This window comes from Rhopilema esculentum, chromosome 6 (genome assembly GCF_057945365.1).
Source record: "Rhopilema esculentum isolate cy_ngs chromosome 6, ASM5794536v1, whole genome shotgun sequence".
Classification (NCBI taxonomy): Eukaryota; Metazoa; Cnidaria; class Scyphozoa; order Rhizostomeae; family Rhizostomatidae; genus Rhopilema; species Rhopilema esculentum.
In genome coordinates this window covers 8,786,169-8,801,886 of record NC_142820.1, presented here as the reverse complement: position 1 = coordinate 8,801,886, position 15,718 = coordinate 8,786,169, and the positions used below count along the sequence as shown (strand labels likewise).

At 37.1% G+C, this 15,718-nt stretch overlaps 1 protein-coding gene across 1 annotated transcript; it reads right to left on the bottom strand.

Moving 5' to 3' along the window:
• Positions 1-541: 541 nt before the first annotated feature.
• LOC135686553 (uncharacterized) lies at positions 542-9,105 on the bottom strand. The gene is made up of 4 exons (XM_065202807.2): positions 8,444-9,105; positions 6,610-6,790; positions 3,556-3,992; positions 542-3,154 (listed from the first exon to the last, which is right to left on the bottom strand). The coding sequence occupies exons 1-4, from the start codon at positions 8,937-8,939 to the stop codon at positions 2,850-2,852; spliced, it is 1,419 nt and encodes a 472-aa protein (XP_065058879.1). The 5' UTR covers positions 8,940-9,105; the 3' UTR covers positions 542-2,849.
• Between the last annotated feature and the right edge of the window lie 6,613 nt (positions 9,106-15,718).

Here is a 15,718-nt window from a genome sequence, read left to right as displayed (position 1 = left end):
CCACTCATTCTCTTCCTTTGCCACGCTGCTGAATTTACACCAAGTCGAATAAGAATGCTAACAGCATTCAATTGTGATATGACGAATCAAACATCACTTAAAGTAATGGGGAAAATGTTGTTGTGGACTATGAGCTATTATACTGATTTCTATTTAAGAAAGCAAAGTCATAGAACTAGAGAATTCATTTGAGGAATCAATTCCTTTTTCTACAATTTTCATTTTGAAAAATCCTATACGGTATCAATTAGGGTGTGACTACGGCCCCCTGGGACCCTGAATGAAAGATGGTAATTGATGGATATGAAATAGGGAATTTTGTCTCTGGGCTTGGCTGCTGCATATTTTGTAGATATTAACCGTATTGCTTGTTGTATTCTCGAGTAATATTACTGAACACCTGGTATCCACATTTGTTAACAATTGTATAAAGGACTGGAGAGACCATATTCACAGATTTATACACAAATATAAACACTACAATTTTTCTGCGGCATATTCAAAATGATATAGTATGTATCATGTATTGTATAGGAAAGCAGCCCCTAAACAACGATTCGATACTAGAGAAATTATTCAAACACAAGTAGAAATAATTTCGACTTAAACGAATCAGACCATTCAAAAATTTTCAGTTCGGAATATATTGCTGCTGAAACTCTTGAATGCAGTAGCTCCAATAACCTTGTCACCAAAGATTTTGCCCCCTTTTTGGCAAATATTGGGGGCATGGCATTTGACAGGAAATGAGACAGAAGGCAATTGATGCAAAAAACAAACTTTTTTAACAAAACAGTATGATTTTGTTGTCGATAGAATCAACACTACTTGAATCTTCACAACAATATTGACCCTTTCACAAAGCATTTTAACCGCTCACAAGCGGTTTATATCATACCACTATGAATAAATGACTACAGTGGTCATGACAGCACTAAGCTTGCAGTACGACTAAAAAGATCAGCACTACATCCTATGCAGGACCATGGGAAGGAAGACGGCTAGAGAATGAGGTGTACCTTGCCCTTAAAATTTCCGTGCGGTTTTTTATGTTCCCTGTAACAGAGTTGTAAATGGAAGCTACAGATACCTTTTTTGTCTTACAGCTTCTCTTCCCCGAAATAAGCTTTACTCTGACGGCTCTGCTATGGTATAGTTAAACCGTAGAATTGAGGGCTTTTAGAGCTCAGCCGGCTGAGTCCTGTAGACCCGAAAGAGTATATACACTTACGATTACGTGTGACAAAAGTATTAGGACGATGAATAACGAAATGGCGGCTCCAAAACTAGCATTCTAACATGAATTCAACAAATCTTGCTGTTTTGGCGGGATTCTAGAAATGGCTTCAGCAAAAACGCGATTCCTAACAAATTCAATTTATTTTCTACCTTTCTATGATAGAAAAGAAGCAAAATATCAGGGAGAAGTGGAAAATATCAATGTTTTAGTTTCAATGCCGAAAACACAAAAGCGACCAGAAAGAGAACGAGAAGCAATAAAATATTTGGGTCTAGCGAGTCATCTGTTTGCTGAAACTGCAAGAAAGTTTGCTTGCAGCAAGTCTACAACACATTTTACAAGACCAATAAGTTGACAATGCGTACTAAAATTAAAAGAATAGTAGGCCAGGGTAGGCCGACTATTGGTTGGGCCTAATGGCATCTGCAAGCTGGCGTTGTGTGCGAAGTCAATCAATGCTGAATATTTTGTCCAATTATATGTGGAAAGTCCCCAGGCAAGTACAGAAACAAGTAATGATTCTTTGCAAATACCATTTCTTTTTAAGCTGGACAGTAAATCAAGATATGCTACAATTGTGACAAAAATTTTCAAAAATAATAACATCGTTGTCTTTCAATAACCCCGTCAAAGTCAAAGCCTTGATGTAATTAAAAACAATAGGTTTTTCATAAAAAAATCTAAGAAATGAAATCTTCTAAGACCAAAAATAAACTCATTTAGAATTTTCTTAAGATTTCCTACTGTGTCCGAAGATATTTCGTTGCAAAATCAATTCAGCGAGTTCCAGTGCAAATGGCGGCTGCCAGATTATGCTCCACCGGTTTTCTTTGACGTTTTCTGAGCAAAGGGTTAACCACAATTGCTTTGAGACGATCGTCCTATTACTTTTGTCAAGTAAGTGTACATTAACAAAGTCAAAACTAACATCAAGGAAATTAAACTTGGTTGTTTAATAGCAAGGTCTGTAACGCACTTAAACAAAAAAATACCAAACACATTTATATATATACACTCTCTTTTTTATAAGAACCAGCAAATTTAAGTTCAGGCTGACTGTACTAAATTTTTTCGAAAATCTGAGGCTGGATTGTTCTAAATTTGTTCTTAAATAAAGAGAGTGTAAGCAGTGCTATTGCTAGCTTTTTCGATCTAAGGAGGTGCTCAGGCCTCATTTGCTAACAAAGAGAGTTAGACAGCCTTAATTTGCTGACAAATTTGAAAATTCACCAAAAAAGTACCCACACATTGCTAAAAATCCTCAATTTTGAGAAAAAACGTTTTTCAAAATTGCATTTTGCAGAAGCTCAGCCTCAGCTTGTTCTTAATTTGTTTTTAACTTTTGACCAGTTTTGAGGCTCGTGTTCTTATAAAATTGTTCTTATAAAAAAAGAGTGTATGTATACCATGCAGTCAATTAACAAACTTCCATTTCAGATTGATCAATTTGCAAGAGATTTATGCTATTTTGAATTTTTAGTCTGAATTAGCAAAATTAAGTAGGTTGATGATACATGCGGTTGATTAAATTATTATACATAGCATGCTTCTCAAAAGCAATCTTAGATTCAAAATCGGTTAATGCTACTTCTAAGACACCCTTTACCATTCACATTGTCATTTGCTCTTGGCCACTGTGATATTCAAATTCAGCTGTAAAATGTCGCAGAAAGCCAGGCTCTTTTGTTATTCTCATTCCCCTGATCATAGATCTTCTAGCGAAAACTCTTTTGATCACTGAGACAGTGTAGTCAATATGCTCTTTTGTATACATTCTCCTTGGTACTGCCAGCCTCACAAGTTCCATCGCGGCCGGTTTCTCTGTGCCATCTGGACATTTTCCAAACATTAGTGAGCCAATCTCAACACAACGGACACCGCCTTCCAGATAAATCTCGATAGCAAAAGAATGGCCTTAAAAAAAATTGAATTACGAGTGATGCCGGGCCGTCGCGACGGTTGGACGTAGGGGGAGGGGGTAACTGCCCCTTGGAAAATATTTCATTGTAAAAACGAGAAGTTATGAGAAGGGGTAAAAAGGAAGGGTCACAAAACCTTTTTCATAAATTAGGTTTTCAAACACATATGCACATTGGGGCCAGCACAAATTGTCAAGAGAGGAAAATAACAACACGTCAAGAGGATAATCCATTCCTTACACATTTGTTACTTGCTTCCCCCTTTTCAAATGACTAGATGCTTTGGAAATTCTGCAATCAAAGAACTGCTGTATCATGAATCATGAAAATAACTTTATGTCATGAATGAAAATTTATATTTTTAGATTGTGTGTGACTGTAGATTTGGTAAATTACCTGGAAAATGTAATGGTGGTATATGTGGGAGCATTTCTTTTGCGTCAATGTATACTGCATGTCCACCGATAGGCTGAATGACTGGTATATCAGCCTCGATCAATTGATTACCAAAGTACTGGACTTGACCCACTCTTTGAGACAGATACTCTTCAGTGACAACTTCTTTCAAGCCCTGGGCAATGACTTCCAAATCTCTTCCAGCCATGCCACCATATGTTAAAAAACCTTCAGTGACAATAAGATTTTGGATGCACTTCTGGGCAATATTGTCATCATTAAGCGCAATCCAGCCGCCAATATGGCTCAGGCCATCTTTCTTAGCACTCATGGTCATTCCATCTACCAGAGACGCTATCTCTCGAACGATCTCCACAATACTTTTGTCCTTGTAACCTTGCTCTCTTTCTTTGATAAACCAAGCGTTCTCAGCAAATCTGAAAAGTAGACAGATGCTTGTGATTGTTGTCTAAGATTCCACGAAAAGTAACGCACCATTTTAAAAGTCATGAGGTAGGGGGCAAGGTGTACAGACAGCAAGAAACGTCATCTATCACTTCTGGAGTGAAGAAATGTCTATAACAAAGTCGTTTCCATATTAGGCCTAATAACGGTATAAAGTGTATTCAAACAGATCCATCTAAATGGTAAATAAAGCATTCGATAAACATGCTCAGAATGCTGTCAATTTGTCATTCTCTAATCTTTATTATTTTTACCGCGATCTAGAGTTTTTTGAACCATCTAGCGAAAAATGGAACGAGAATGGTCTGCGAAAAATGTCCTATTTTTTTTAACATGGATGGTTCCAGGAAAGATTATGTTACTGAACTGAACTGCCAAAGATATGAAACAAGGTAAACGAGTATATTCAAGACGGTAGACAGATGTCATCTCTGTATGAGGCCGGAGGGGCAAGGATTATAGGGTTTTGCTGGTGACACCAGAGTGGATTCCACAATGATATAGAAATAGTTCCTTGATTGAATCAACATAAAATTTTCAAAACGACACATAGATATACAACAAGATGTTTTGGTTTAGCAATGAAATTGGATATAGGTGTTGATGGGTTTTCAAAATGATCTCCGTGGTGGAGTAATGAATGAGAAGCGTATACACTCATTTTTTATAAGAAATTGGCTATAAGAAACGAGTACTAGACAGTCAGAAAAATTAAGAAACTTCAGTACTCGAAGCAAAAATATTAAGAAACTATTAAATCGTGATAAAACTGAGAACAACGAAATTTTGTAAAGCCCAAGAACATGATTGCCCTGAAGGCCTAGAAATTAAGATATAAGGGATAAAAATATACTTTCCACGTCTAAATACAGCGTAAAAAAAAGTAACGAACATTTCATAACATCATTCATGACATCATAATTAAGAAACTCTTAAGAAACAGTGAGTATTGAAATTTCCAGAACATTAAGAAACTGGAGTATTCAAAATCGACCTTTGTTTCTTATAAAAAAAATGAGTGTAGCTCAGAAGCAGAAAGACTACTGGGTCATAGCTAGAAGTTATTTCGTGTCTAAAAATAAGGTCCAGGAAACAAAAACAATCTTACTTCTGATAATCTCCAGGTAACCATAATAAGATTTATCAATGTAATGTCGTTACGTCAATGTAAGTTGTTTGCGTCAATGTCTTCCAAAAGTATTTTTTGGTTTAATTAATTAAGGTTGCATTGTTCAAGGTTGCAGAAGAAAGCGGGGGTAACTTAATCAAAATTGTTCAAATTGTAATTCCGACAAATTGACCGATCCCATCTGAGTGTCAGTTTGGCTCATTAAGGTTGTAAAAATGGCAATAATTGATTTCTGACATGACCATGCTTTGCATGTCTAAAACAGTAACAAAATTGAAGAATTTCAGACAGGAACAGAGAGACTGCTTTTTGTACATTTTTGGCAATTGCATGCTTGCTTGTTTCGAATGTCATCTTGGACGTCATATAAGGAGGAAAGCTCTGGAGAATTAAAAAGATCAAAGACTCTCACCCAATTAACGGACAGCTAACTTTTCGTAATTATTTATGACTTTAAGTATCTTCAACTATCTTATATTTATATATATGAATATGAATATCACGAAAACACTTTATTGTATGTTGTTTAGTAAGATACAATAAGAAAGAGTGATACTGTACTTAACTAAAAAAATGTTAAAGAAACTTGGAAAAAGAAAGCAAACTTCGAGAAATTCTGATGCAACAATCAGCAAGAAAATATTTGAACATTTCGAATCAATGTAACATGTGATTGTCATATTGAAAATTATGTCATCCTCATCCTCTCTTTGTTAGCTGTTGAGAAATGTGTTTGACTATCGATTGGCTTGTGTTTATCTGCTAAGAGGCCCTAAAATGGCTGTTAACATGCAACTAAAATTGCATTGTCACTAGAATTACCATTAGAATGGCCTCGATTTAGAATGAAAATAAGAGCACGATAATAGCCTTTTTGTTTTGTTTTGATGCTCTATAGTACTGCGTAGACTATTTTAACCGATTTATCGGGATCGGAGTAATAGACATGGCAACTAAAACATTTTAATCAAAACCTTCTAAATGTAATGAATATTGGTATCCTGGGTGAATCTTTTAATGTTGGAATCTTCATTCTTTCTTAAAGTAACATTGTTACCTAAAACTGTGTTTTTCAACCACTGTGGCGTGGCACATTGGCGAGCCATGAGATAATGTCTGGTGTGCCGTGAGGTATTGTTTGGTGTACCATGGAAAATTATCCAATTTCAACAAAGTGGTCATAAAATGAAACATTTAGCTATAATTCGCAGTTAGTGTACCGTGCTGCGTAGTCTCCACGTTGTAATACTCTTCATATCTACTCTGAGGGCGAATTTTTGCAAACATAGACCATAGCGTTTCATAGAGTGTGCTTGAGAAAAAGGGTTGAAAAACGTTGTTGAAAAACGTTGTTGAAAAACGTTGTTGAAAAACGTTGAAAAACGTTGTTGAAAAAAGTTGAAAAACGTTGTTGAAAAAAGTTGAAAAACGTTGTTCAAAACGATGTATTAGGAACTAACCTGCATGCATCAAGATACAGTGGTTTTCCATAATGGCGGCATATTGCGCTTACGAACTTGATATTTCTAACACTCACAGGTTGACCACCGCCAGCATTGTTGGTTAAAGTAAGCATTACGAGGGGTATATTTGATCCATGGTCTTGCAGCAAACGCTCAAGGGCCTCTATGTCCATATTGCCTAGACAAAATAGATCTCACATATTATCAGGCCCTATATACTTAATAAAATTAGACTATACACGAAGTTGAAAGGATGAAGATTTCATTTGGACGGGCAAAATCGTCAGAAAAGGGGGAACAAAATTAAAGAATCTCTATCTTTGAAATGCTTCTTCAATCCATATTGAAGTACAAGTACCCATTCCAAATTGAAATATTGTAAAATTCTATAAATAAAAGACGCCTGCGTTAAAGACGACAGTATAGCCTTTATAGAACACCTATGAGATTTCACATTAAAGGTCATCAAGAAGGGAGTGTTGCATATGTCAAAAATTTTCATTGCAAGTCAATTCATAGTAAGTGTTAGGTTTGATAGAATGTTAGAACAATTTTAGTGCTAGCTTGCACCACCCAAGAATATTTGTGCACTACAATTGACTTTTGGTCATGACAAAACGCGGCTAACTTGATTATTTAACGAAAACAAAGCGTTGCTTCCTTATCAGCGTTGACTCGCCGAATGACTCATTTGTCGAAATGAACGTGTACAAGTAGAAATCTTTTAAAACAACTTCTTTATTGGGTAAATGCCAAATAATCTTTGTTAGCCCCCCTCCGCATAAGCCACCATCCAAACACTTCCCACATAAAAAAGCCCACGTGGGGGCACTATTAATTCAAGGATTTGCAGTATCGTGTGGAACCAATTCTGCAAAGATAAATACCACGATAATGAAACAGTCACAAACAATGCTGCGACATAAATATTGATGGCATTGTGTTTGTTTTGGCTAGGGATTCTGGCGCCAATTCTTAATTCCATAATAAGAAGAGAATTATATGGAGGGTTGACGGTAGGGGTATAGATTATCACACAAAATGACAAGAGATACCACATGAATCTTGGGGACATCATCCCCGAACCTCTATAGCCAGTACGGACCTGTAACATGTGATGTTCACAAAAACAGAATTATTTCTGCCAAGCTTTAAATGATAAAATGTAGCACAAAACAAGTGATCGGGGCCAAGAAGCGACGAGGAACGCAACGAATCAGGTGAAAGGAAAGTTCACATAATTGAGGGGAGGCAGGAGGCGGAGAGATTGAAAATGGTTCAATTTTTTCAACTGACTTTCGTTTAACCATACCGTCATCATATCGCGGTTTAGTGTGAATGGTAAATTCTAAAGCCGGCATCATCGCACCAAAACTCCGACAATTAACAACAGTCCTTTGGGATCGCAAGACTTCTACCCCTAGGCCCCAGTATAGTAACTTCTCTATACGGGCACCTAAAGTAAAATTTAACGAAAACCATAGATTCAGGGGCGTAGCGTGCGGGGGATGTGGGGGTGTAAACCTCCAACTTTCAGAGAACTAGTCGGTAGAATTAGATCTACAACAAAACATTAATGTAACAAAAGAATTTCTGTTGGTAAAATATGGTTTTGCATCTCTTACACCCCCCTCCCCCCAGCGAGAATGGTCACGCGACGCCACTGCATAGACTTAATTATCGTGAAGCTGTCATTAAAAAAAGTTAGAAAACTTTGCTTTTATTGGGCTATGCCCTCTTTCTCACAGAATTTGCGGGCTTGGCTTGAAGGTAATTCGAGCTGCTTCTAGCGTCTTCCGCCTCATTTGCAAAAAAGATCGACAAAGCATACCTTTGAATGGGTGCAATGCTCTTGGGTCTCGAGCTTCCTTTATAGGTATGTCATATGCTTTGCCCCCTCGTAATTCTATGTTTGCTCTTGTTGTATCGAAATGAGTGTTGTTTGGAACTATCATATCAGGGTTGACCGTGGCTGTAAACAGTATACGTTCCGCTGCTCGTCCTTGGTGGGTTGGAATAACATGCTTGAAGTTAAAAAGCTCTGTAACAGCGTCCCTGAACCTGTACCAACTCGTGGATGAAGCGTAACTTTCATCTCCAAGCTGCATTTTAGCCATTTGCTCATTCGACAGAGAGCCAGTTCCAGAATCAGTCAAAAAATCAACCATTACATCTTCAGATGGGATTTTAAATAGATTGTAACTGCAGTCTTTCAAAAGTTTTTCCCTGTGATCTTTTGCAGTCTTTTTTATCCTTTGAACGACACTTATCTTGAATGCAGGGAATGTGACTTCTTTTGAATCATTGTCCTTGCTTGCCCAACTCATGATTTCACTCGATACTGGATGAACCAGATGCTTGTAACGCTCACTGGTGGCGTTCTTTAATTTTCTTTTGAAATGTAAGTAGATCGGTTATCTCTTTACTTAAAATGGGTTATGCCCAATGATATAGAAGCGGCGAAGGCGCTAGTTAAGTGATTTTGCCTCACTCGATAACAATAGAGTTAGACATCTAGCGACTTCGTTGCTTGTATATCATTGGTTATGCAAAATGCGTGATACAATACATGCGTGATAATCTCTATAAAGCGTCATTCAGGGATGCCAAGTCTGAACGAGAATGTCAGAAGTATCTCGATTCGGGGAGACGGAGCCGCGGAGAGGGATTATGGACCCCGGGTCATAATGCTAAAACTGCGGCTATTTTGGTTGCTGAAATTCAGGGCCGCGGACAGGATTTATAGGCCCCGGGTCAAAACGAACGATAGAAAGCAAGTGGTCGGAGGATAATTGCGATGGTGGCTATTACCTTTTTGGTAATTTAAAGGGGGCCTATTACAGGGGGGCAAAAGCCGCAAAACCGTGCAAAAATCAACCAAATGCCGCAATCCGCAATGAATGTAAAAGGTCCTATAAAGGGAAATTGAAATATGAAACAATTAAAGTTTTCGGGGAGAAAATATAACTATTTAGATTTTTTGGTTTTGAAATATGAAATAACTATGGTTCCCAGTATGAAATATGAAATAACAAAATAACTGAACGGTTGGTAAAAATGCCAATAGCATAGAATCTACCGCAAATAGTTTTGGCAAATAGTTATATTATCTCAACAAAATAGACGAGAACATCAAATGGCATCATAAAAATGTTTTTATCTACATTAATTGTTCCACATCTTTATACTATGAATTCTTTCTAAGACCACTAAACAACAGTTTTGTAAACCATTTAAGTTGCAGGAATAATTTGCTGATAAAATATTTTCTCTAAATCTTCAAATCTCTAAACAGATATTGTTCATTTTTCAATTTTTTTAACCTGAGGCTAGACATGTTTCTCGCGAAGTTATTCTTATTCTAAACAAATTAGACGAAGCACGTAACACACTAATTCAACTTACAGCCTCATTTCTGCATTAAATCCACAATACAAGCACAAACAATATGAAAAAATTGTATCCAGCCAATAATGATGATAAAGCCAAATCTGAGCATAAAAATGTCGTACATAATGAAGTTTGGAGAAATTTCCTAAACGAGGCCGTAAGTCGAATTGGTGTATGCTTAAGAGAAGCAAGTAACCGACATCTCATAATGTCAAAAAGAATTGTTTCTGACCATACTTTTTAAATCAATATGGCGCCAATAAACAATGCTAAAATTTGATAGATATTATGTTTTTGATGCATGACGAAGTAACTATATTAGATCAAACTATAAGGAAAAATTATGAAAAGCCACGTGAAGGCAACCGTAAAGAGAATTTGGCCCACTACAGCTCCTGATTTTTCACACTCGATGAGTACTCCTTCGACACCTAAAATATCTACTCTTTAGAAACATGTAGTCAATCTCTAGTTTTTATAACGATTTCTTCTTGAGAACCCCGAAAGAGTAGATTTTGCTTAGTTTTGGCTTTGCATAAACTTTATTTTAACATTTTTTCTTGCTATCTTAAGCATCCACGACTGCAAGTGACTAGAAATAATAGTATGACTGTAGTATGAAAAATCCATTAAACAACTGAATTTACTGGTTATTAGGGCTCTTGGCGGTTCGTAGAGCCAAAGAAGATGTCCCAAAATTCAAAGTTAAAAAATCCTTCAGTTCAGTTTTATCTGTGAACAAGCTAAAGCATTTGAATTTGCAACGCTTATTTCCCAATCTTTTCATTGCATTAAGTTTGTTTCTGACTTTGCCTTCTAGTGTTGCATGCCAGGGCCGCCGAGAGGCGGCCTGGGCCCTGGGGCAAAGTCCTGGTTGGGGCCCTAAAGTCGGATACAACAATTTTTCGAGACCACGCCCTTTTTGAAATGGGAAACGCCTATTATTTCCAAACGTTTGCGCACGTTATAGAATATGGTTAAAATATCATAAAATGTAATAAAAAGCATTAATTCTAAAGGTGAGCGATTTAAATACGCTCTTTGACCACACACTTTTAGCTGATTAAAGAGGACTTCAAAATGTGTTCCTTCAATTCTGACTGTTTATTTCTGGTGAGCCACGCAATATTAAGATTCAAAATGAAAGGAAACTTTTATTCTACGCACTTTTATTTAAAAAATCCCATGAAACTACGCTTTTCAATTCTTTCGTCCTTCAAAAGTTAATTTTTCTTGCTTTTCATTTGCAAACTGATCAATGATATTGTCGTAATCAATTTGTCTTGCTAGTTCGTGCTCGATCGAAAAAGTCACGAGACTTGATAGTCGGTCTTGAGTCATTGTTGAACGTAAGCGGCTCTCTATTAATGCTAGTTTGCTGAAAGGGGCCCCAAAAGTATAATATAGCTTTATGCAACGAGTCTAAATGCAAACATAACTCACTTGAACGGGCCATAGATTAAAACAAGATTATATGGGTTACCTAATTTTTTATCAGGGCTCCCTTCCAATTAGTACGATTTTGCGAAACTCAGGGAAACTCAGCTTAAGAGACGAATCCGCAAAATATGTGATCTAAGGTTTATTCAGCTTTTTTCGGAGCCCCAGACTCAATAAATAAAACTGATAGGCTTTAAATTCAAAAAAGACTCAGTGTACGGACCCAATGAAATTACTGCCATCATTTTCGGCATTAACAAATATATCTTTGAATGCAATTTCAGTTTCTCAAAAAAAAGACATTTTAAAAAAATTTTCAGAATAATTTTGGGGCCCCTTTCAGGCCGAGGCCCTGGGGCAACTGCCCCCCTGCCCCCCTCTCTGCGCCACTGATTGCATCAGGCGAAATATTGTCCAGGAAGCTCAAATCCATAAAGTATTATCTTCGCTTTACCATTGACCAAAACAGGCTTAGCTCACTGGTTTCAATGTCCATGGAAAATGAAATTGCCGAAAAACTTGACTATAGCTCCATAATTAACCTTGTTACAGATGCAAAGCCTTGAAAATTTTGTTGTGAACTATCTAGACAGTTACCGAAAGCTACTAGCTCTGTTAGAGTTACATAAATGGGGTTAATACTATTACTGCTTGTTTCTTCATTGAAAGGTTTTGGTAATGGAGAAGCTGAATTGCTACTTATCAACTTTTGACTAAGTTATTATCTGTGGGCCCTTAAAGTCATGGGCCCCCGGGTCGCCTCGGCAAGGCTTGCTTTCGTCAAAGATGGTCTTGTTTCGGACAACAAAGCTCGTTCCATCGAAAATCGGGATGCGAAAAGGGAGGTAAATCTAGGGGTTTTAGTTAGACTATTTTAGTGCCTTATTTTTTGCTTGCTGGTATACCATCGTCATAATGCATGCACATTTCTTAACTAATAAATAGGCATTTCTTTACCAGGGCCCGCGCCACGAATTTTAAAGTGAGGGGGGGGGCCAAGGCCAAGGCTTCTTACCACTTAATTGCAGTTTAAAACTACCTGCTTTGCAAAAAGTGGGGGCCATGGCCACCCCCCCCCCCCCTCCCAGTGGCGCGGGCCCTGTTTACACTAAAGGAGATCTTAAGAAGTGATAAACGTTTGAATATCAAATTTCATAAAGATGGGTATGCTTTACCAAATACATTTTCACTATTCAAATAAGTTGACAAATTTTACACCTAGCAATCAGAATGCAACCTATGAACTATGTTGAAAGAAATGCCTATTTATTAGTTAAGAAATGTGCATGCATTATGACGATAGTATACCAGCAAGCAAAAAATAAGGCACTAAAATAGTCTAACTAAAACCCCTAGATTTACCTCCCTTTTCGCATCCCGATTTTTGGTGGAACCACTATGCTTTCAACGTCAACAGAAAAACTAGTTGACTCGATCTTGAAGCTCGTTTAGACGAAGGGCTTGATGCCCCAAAAATTAAGACCAAGAGAAATCTGTCCAGTTTTATCTCTTTCTTGAAGTAAAATCAAGAAAAAAGCCTTTGGCGAATTCAAGATTAATGTCGGCATTGTTATCAATGATAGTGTTACAGCAAAGATAATTAGGCGATTCATGTCAATTGGCGAGATATTGTTTGGGTTCAGTATTCTTTGATTATACACAAGGTTCAACCTAGCAAAAAAGTACCAAACTCTGCGCACCAAAAAAGAATTACATATGTCCTAACATCACTGAGGACGGTTTAAAACGGTTATTTCCCAATGTTTCAATTGCATTAAGGTTGTTTTCTGACTTGCCTGCTAGTGTTGCACTTGCAACAGCTGAAATATCGTTCAAATTTTCTATAGAAACTAAAAATTCCGAAAAACTTAACTATAGCTCCATAATTGACCCTTTCACAGGAGTGTAGACTTGGAAATTGTTTTGTTAACTAGCTAGAAAATTACTTAAGCCTACTAGATCTGTTTGACAAACATAATGGGGCTAATACTGCTGCTGTTTTTACCTTATTTCATTTAAAGACTTTGCCTGTTATTCTTACCATTTTTGATAGGTTTTTGATAATGGAGAGGCTGAATTGCTACTTCTTAAGTGTTTAGTTCAGTAATTATCTATGGGCCCCTAAAGTCATGGGCTCCCGGGTCAGTGACCTCTCTGACCCCCCCTCTCCTCAGCTCTGCGGAGAGCATTTACCTATGGGGATGGACAGAGTGCTTTTGAGAATTCATTATTCGGTAATATTTGGTCATACAAGTAAACATCAGGAAACTGCAAGGAAATGATTAATTATTAGGTTGATGACACTTAAACTGCTTGCACAAATGTCAGCATTAACTATACGTCTAGAAAGGGGTGTGCTTGGCAGCTTCTAGTATACTCCAAGTAAAAAGTAGCTACCAAAAAGAAGTTTTTGCCAGGAAGAAATGTAACTGTGATGAATGCCATGTTTGCAAATATTATTCTTCATTTTTTACTTTAATGATTTAACTTTCCCACTTTCAGAAGTCAGACGAAACTAAGGATATGGTTGGCCGTTACAATCCTTTTTAAAACCAATAGATTCCTTGTATTTGGCTATGATCAATGCCGAATGGCGATGACACTACCTTATCTTGCATTCGCTAAGTTGCTTTGACGGGCACGGGAGCATCTCTAGAAGTTTTTCCAAATGGCTGAAAACCTCAAATTAACGTTGGAAGCCGTGTTAGACGAAAAATGATATTTCTAGGTCTTATGAAACCTATTTTGGGACCAATGAAGTTTCAGGAAGTTGACCTTGACAAAAGTCGTCACTTCTACGCCTGGGTTTCTGTCATTATAACATCCCAAGCCACTCTGAACAAAGGACTCACACAGCATTATTTTCTTATGCTCCTAGACTCTTAGGAATTGGTGTAACACATCACTCCAACTCTTCATGGAAATCTCACCACAGTGTCCTAATGCCCTGGCCATGTGGCAGCGGTTTTCGCATCCTCCATCTAATACCTTTCTCGTTTGGCACCAACCAGTGAGGCCCTATAAGGGGGGAAGGCATTATTTCATATTTCAAAATGATATCTTGCAATTATTTCATATTTCAAAATTAACAAAGCAAAGTATTTCGAAATTGTCGAATGTTCCATTCTGCTTTCAGGTGTCATGGAAAGTTGGACCGACTCACATACAAAATTGACCGAGTCTTCAAAACCAATCTTTGCAGCCACAAATATTGAAAATGTATAAAGAATAGGTGCATAGAAAATAAAAAAGAATTCCGTACTTGGGTAAAAATATTGAATTCATTATCTTTAAACTGTGGAATCATTTGGTACTTTTAAGGGGAATCTAAGGACACTGGATGAAATATTTATCTTTGTTTTGCTCAACTTATTTTTTGGGAACAACTAAAAAAGAAACTCGAAAAACATACATGTACCAAAACTGACAGTCTTAAGTCTTTTGTGTGGAGGGTACAACCTGAAGGGGCCAGTTTTATATACATGCCTGGAAGAGACAATAAACTTGGAGGATTTTTGAACTTTGAATTGTAGGACATCTTCTTTGGCTCTACTAACGTCCTAACAACCATCAAAAGTCCTAACAACCAGTAAATTCAGATGTTTAATGGGTTTTTCATACTACAGTCATACTGTTATTTCTAGTCACTTACAGTCTTAGGTGCATTCAATAGAAAGAAATAATGGCGAAGCTAAAGTTAAGTGAAATCAACTCTTACAATTTTCTCAAGAAGAAATCACAATAAATGCTGCAGATTGACTACATGATTCAAAAGAATAGATATTTTATAGACAGGGAATTTTGCATAACCATCTAGCAACCAGCCTAACCGAAATTTTTAAAGGTTTAAACCATTAAGTCTTGCCAACCTTCTGGCAGAAGACCGGAAGTCATGTCCACGTTACAAGCTTTTTTGATGGTGTCATCAGATTTGAAAAATTCGAATGTCGCAATTTTGCTGACCGTGCATTTTTCATGCTTCCAGTAAAGTGACTTCTGGTCAATTACCAGAATGCGCCCAAGGCCTAAAATGACCAGCGGCCTTTATTTCTATGATTTAAATTTTCATCGAGTTTGACAAAAACAGCTGGAGTGGGCCAAATTCTCTCCACGGTTGCATGTTCGTGGCTTTTCATTGTATTGCCTTATAGTTTGATATTTTTGCTTGTTTGATCTTTGATCTTAAATGGCTTACAAAACAGTGATTTAGTGGTGTTCGAAAGAATTCTTAGTAAGTATATGTGGAACAAGCAATATAGATAAAAACATGTTTATG

Bases quoted from the DNA above. Each gene is read 5' to 3' on its own strand.
- LOC135686553 (XM_065202807.2), bottom strand. From the start codon at position 8,939: ATGAGTTGGGCAAGCAAGGACAATGATTCAAAAGAAGTCACATTCCCT. The intron at 3,993-6,609 runs GTTAGTTCCTAA...TCTACTTTTCAG, and splicing joins CTGTATCTTGATGCATGCAG to ATTTGCTGAGAACGCTTGGT. The intron at 3,155-3,555 runs GTAATTTACCAA...ATTTTTTTTAAG, and splicing joins ACCACCATTACATTTTCCAG to GCCATTCTTTTGCTATCGAG.